We start from the raw sequence: 5061 nt of genomic DNA, 5'->3' as shown, positions 1-5061 counted from the left end.
ATAACGTCTACACCTTTAGAACGAATGGAAATAAAACAATAATAATAAAACCAAAAGCTTGGGTCTTGACTTTCCTGCTGGGCATCCTGAGGAGAGCTGGGGGTAACTGCTCTCATATTCAGTGCACTTGGAAAAGCAATGCTTTTTTTAATGCATAAGGAGAAAAACAGCCTAGATGTTCTCCATCTTGTAATACCATTAGCACAGAGGGAAAAGGATGAGCTCCTGCACTGGAATGGCACCTCAATGCCATCACGGTTTATCTTTTTGCTCTTTTCACAGACGTGAGTTTGTGGAGCACATTGCTAATTCAGTCTAATTGCCTTCAGCTGAGCTCACAGATGCCACCCGTTAGCTGAAAGCACACACAGCTCTCATACAATCACCTCCTCTTTCTGATGAGGGGAATTCAGACCCCTTCCCAGTTCAACCAGTCCCTGGGTCTGGTGTAATCGATGGGGTGGGTGCGGCCAGCACTTGAAACCTCATCCACTTCTCCTTTACCAGCCAGCAGAGGAGCCCTCTTGCTGCTTATATGTTAGTGGCTGGAAGGGCCTTCTTTCTCTGGAGAAGGGTGGTAAGGGGATTTTGGGGTGTAAGGGATAGGAAAAGGGCAGTGCTGGTTTGGGCTGTGAGAGTGTTGAGAAGTGACTGAAGGCAGGGGAATGGTTCAGGAGCATGAGGTAGAAGAAGCTGTCAATGAAATAGGGAAGAAGGGAGGAGGCTGCTTAGTCTGTTGTGTGTAGGGTAATGGCTTGGGGGCTGGGTGCAGTGTTTAGGGCAGGGGGGTGTGCAGCGTGTGTGTGAATGTGTTGGGTGAATGCCTTGTACTGTACTGTTTGACACAAATCCAGTGCCTGGATAATCAGGGTGAAGACCTGGAGGGCATGGTCAGAGCCTTTGGTGTCAAGAGCTGATCCCAGGGATTTGGATTGCAGCTGGTACCTTTAGCAGCAGGAATGTCTTCTAGGTGGCTCTTGACCTGTTACTGGCTTTTGCCTGTAGTCTGAATGTGGTACGTAGCTAAATGGAGCTAGGGTGTGATTTAATTACCTCCCGCCTTAGGAAGCGTGGGGATTGAGCTCAGTCTTCTGTTGCTGCTAAAGCAATCGTGTTTGTATAAGCAGTTAATACCTTTTTAGCTCATGTCTTAGATCTAGATAATGTTCTCTGACATACATCATCTCTTGGGGCTTTTCCTGAAAGGCTTTGGCCCACTGCAGCACATGAAGGCTTTGTAGCTGTGTTGCCTTGCCCAGCCCTATTGAGGGTACATTCACGCAGCACTGCAGCTCACCACCCTGTGTAGATGGCTGCTACACAGGCTGCTTCTGCCTCTTATGGGCTGGGAGCTGCAGTGGGTGAGCATGTGTCCTTGCTCAAGCAGAAGATGGGTTGGAGGGCTGGGGCTGAAGCAGGCCCTACTGAAGGCTCTGGTTTCAGTTGCTGTGAGCTGATGCGAATGTGGGCTGTTGCTTCCTTGTGTTTTCTTGCTCTTTTTCTGAGCTGTAAGCTTTCCCTCAGCTCTAAGGCACCAAGTGTGAGAAGGACCTGCCTTTTAGCTGGTAGAGATGCCAGAGGGCCCATCAGTGAGGAAGTTCCAGCTGCTGACCTCACGTTTTGTGGGACAAGTGGTGGCCAAGGTGGGGGGAAGCAGCAAGAAGATTAATGTGAATGACCTGAATGCCCTGAGGCTCCAGGATTCCCAGGTGAGCTGTGCTGAAGGTGACCCATATCAATCTGTGGCAGGTCTGAGAGGGAAGCCACAGCTACCCTGCATCTGTGTCACAGAAGGTGCGTGGCCTGAGAGTGGCACCAGGGTTGTGTGTGTGGCTGTCATGGAAGGTTTATAGAAGATGAGTTGGTTTGTTCAGTATGTGAACGTCAAGAGGAGCAGCAGGCTTGTTCCTTTCAGCTGTGAGCTGGCACAGAGGCATCCCTTAGACCAGAAAGCCAGGTTTTACTTGGCTAGGTGGATGTCAATGCTGTAGGTACCCATAACTATCTAAGCCACGCTAACCTCACATCAGACTGCATTGTGGTTCCAGCTGTGGGTGCAGGTGTGTGTTGTTCAAGCCACTTGTGGTTGGTCTGAGTGTGTCTGTGTGTCTGCCCTGACATCTCTGTCCTGCCAGGAGCTTCCAGAGTAGCATCTGAACAGAGATCCTCAGGACATTCCACTTTTTTTCCCCCTCAGGTCCATGGGAAGAACTTATTCCTAGCGTTTGTGGCAGCCAGCTCTCCCTCTGAACCAAGTGTGGAAGAGACAGAGCTGCAAAAAGAGGCTGCCACAGGGTCTAGGTCCCTTGTTCAGGGAAAGCAAGGGCAGGTTTGTGCTCCATTGACTCCGACCCAGGAAGAAGAGCTGCAGGAACTGCAGAACTCCAGACCTGGTGCTCCAAGTGCAGCAGGGGGCCCAGGCAGTTGGCTGCGCTTCCACTTCGGTTTGTTTGGCAGCGTTCGGGCAAACGAGTTCTCAAGAGCAAGCAGAGCCAATAAGAGGGGGGACTGGAAGGACCCTGTACCCAGGTATTTGGCAGAGGCCTCTTACAAATGTTCTTCTGTCGTTCTGGAGAGGCCCTGTTCAGGCTAAATTGCTGTGGAAACGCTTTCAGTCCTCTCCTCCTTTCCCCTCAGTGTTAAAAGCAAGCCTAAGTGGTGATATTGTGTCTTCAGTAGATGTGAGGTGTATTCAACCAGGGAGTCAGCATTGGGTGGTTTGCTATGGATGTGCTTCATTGTCTTGGTATTGTGTGTTGTATCCTTAGTGAGAGGTTTTCTGCCCTTTGCCTTCTGCCTCCTCCCAGCTTCAGCATCTGACTATTAGACTCATTAGTATTAGATTGGATAATCATTGGATTAATAGCATGCATCTAGGGTATTTGAGACAGCAGTGAAAATACCATTGTAGGAGCCCAGGTCACTGGTGGTGTATTAAGAGCCACTGGAAATGTGTTAAGGGGTAAATACTGAAGGACAGTGCAGACCCAGCTCTTATGAACTGTTTAATTTGAGGTTGTGGAGCCTCCTCCTCTGCACATGTTCAGAATCTACTTGTATGTCTTCCCATGCAACTGGCTGTAGGGAACTTCTCTCTGCCTGCTGTTGTCTTTAGAACCTGCAGGGCAGCAGGAGGGATAACTGTCCATGAGTTGTGCGTATTTAGAACCTAAAAGCTAACCTGCTTTCTCTGCACTTCCCATTCTTTGCAAGTCTCTTCAGCTAAACCAGAATACAATGAGTAGGTCAGGGTGTTTGTGGCTAGTGATCTCACTCATCTCTTCTGCGTCTCTCAGGCTGGTGCTGTATTTTGAGAGCGGAGGCTTCCTTGTTTTCTACAACTGCCGAATGCACTGGTGCTCATCTCCGGTGGCTGATCCCACTTCTGACATCCTGTCTGCAGAATTCCACCGTGGCCGGGCACTGGATGCCCTCTGCACATCCCATCCCATCTGTTACACCCTCTTGGACCAGAGATACTTCTCAGGGCTGGGTGAGCTCCAGAGCACAGAGGCAGAGCAAGAAAGAGGAGGGTGGGATGCCTGCACCCAGATCTGCATGTTAGAGCTTCTGCTCCTTAAGGTTATGACATTGGGTTGATCCAGCTGGGAGGGCACGTGGTGGTTTGGGGGAGGAGAAGGCTTGCAATCTCTAGCTGCAGGCTTCAGATGCTTGAGTGCAGCCTTTGTGTGCAGTGAGCTGTTGTAGCATGGGTGGTTGGTACTTGTGAGAGAAGGATGCACTTGAAGCCTGGTGGGAAGAGACTATCCTCCAGTTTATTCCCAGCTGAAGGTTTACTTCTTGTAAGCCGCCTCTGATACAGGAAAGGGCATTGCAAGGTGTGATCAATCAGGCTGAAATCAGAGTGGCTGGATATATGGGTCTGTGTCGTCTTGCACAGAAATAGCCTTATGATCTCCTTATTTCTGACCCTTTGCAGGGAACATCATTAAAAATGAAGTCCTGTACCTGGTGAAGATCCACCCATTAACACAAGGATCTCTCTTGGCTCAGTCGGATCTGGAGCATCTGCTTGATTGTGCCATTCAGTTCACCTCCGACTGGCTGCAGAGCAAGCTGCAAGGCAAAGGGCTGCACCTGCAGATCTACCAGAAAGAGCAGTGTCCTCTTGGGCACGTGGTGATGAAAGGAGCCCTAGGACCCCCGGGTGGCTGGAAAAGGCTTACATGGTGGTGTCCTCAGTGCCAACCTGCAGTGCTGCCAGGGGATGGGGATCTGGCCCTGCGCACTGAGTGACGTGGCTCTGTGTTCCTATTTTTTTTTTTTCCTTGTGTAGTTCAGCGTTAGATAATCCTGTGCCTGCTTAGAGCTGAGTATGCGTTGTGTAGTGATTAGGTGTGGTTAAAATTAAATGGCTGTTCCCTCCATCAGCTCTTAGCAGCTTCCTTCCAAAGGATGAAAACAACCCTCCGCAGTGCTCGGTGCTGCTCATCTCTGCCCGCCTCTGAGCTGTCTGCCCCATTGGCAGGGGTGGCAATGCTCATTAAAACCCATCATTAAGCCATGGATCAGAAGTATGGTGGCTCTGGGGGTGTCGGTGCGTGACATGGAGCGCGTAAAACTCATCTTCTCAGACATAGGGTTTGGATTTTGGCTGGCCCGAGGGTTGGGCTCCTTGGGGGTCCCCTCTGCTGTGGGCTGCTCTGTGGGGCTGCTGGCTGTGAGGGAGCACGGAGGGGAAGCACCATGGAGGGAATGCATGGTGGGTGACTGAAGCCAAGCAGGAGCACTTCAGCTCTAATTGGGAGTGAAGCAAGAAGGAGCTTGGGGGCACGCCGCGTCCCCGGGATGGCCGTGAGGATGCTCCAAGAGGGGGTGAGGAAGGGTGAGAGGCGGGGCAGCCATGGTAAAGCCCCGCCCCTCGCCCCCTCAGGGCTGCCACGCGAGTGCCGGTGGGCGCCGTCACCCAATCAGCGCCGCCCGCCGGCCGTCACACCAGCTCCGCCGCACACCTATTGGCTGGCGCAAGGCTGGTGCGAGGACACGTCTCCCAATGGGCTCGCCTCGCGCTAACCGAGCCATGGGACGAGCGAGCTGATT

The 5061-nt window shown here is 51.7% G+C and overlaps 1 protein-coding gene across 6 annotated transcripts; it reads left to right on the top strand.

Annotated features, from left to right (window-relative positions):
* Positions 1-399: 399 nt before the first annotated feature.
* Positions 400-4819, top strand: NEIL2 (nei like DNA glycosylase 2). Of its 6 annotated transcripts, none has more exons than XM_048937471.1 (6): positions 405-537; positions 870-1015; positions 1525-1709; positions 2198-2529; positions 3297-3493; positions 3941-4819. In XM_048937471.1, the coding sequence occupies exons 3-6, from the start codon at positions 1572-1574 to the stop codon at positions 4255-4257; spliced, it is 984 nt and encodes a 327-aa protein (XP_048793428.1). In that variant the 5' UTR covers positions 405-537; positions 870-1015; positions 1525-1571; the 3' UTR covers positions 4258-4819. The 6 variants fall into 6 exon arrangements, with proteins under 6 accessions (XP_048793429.1, XP_048793428.1, XP_048793427.1 ...); XM_048937470.1 differs by having other exon boundaries at positions 405-577; XM_048937472.1 differs by lacking the exon at positions 870-1015 and having other exon boundaries at positions 400-460.
* Positions 4820-5061: the final 242 nt, after the last annotated feature.

This window comes from Lagopus muta, chromosome 2, assembly GCF_023343835.1.
Source record: "Lagopus muta isolate bLagMut1 chromosome 2, bLagMut1 primary, whole genome shotgun sequence".
NCBI classification, from domain to species: domain Eukaryota; kingdom Metazoa; phylum Chordata; class Aves; order Galliformes; family Phasianidae; genus Lagopus; species Lagopus muta.
This window is presented reverse-complemented; position numbering and strand designations above follow the sequence as displayed.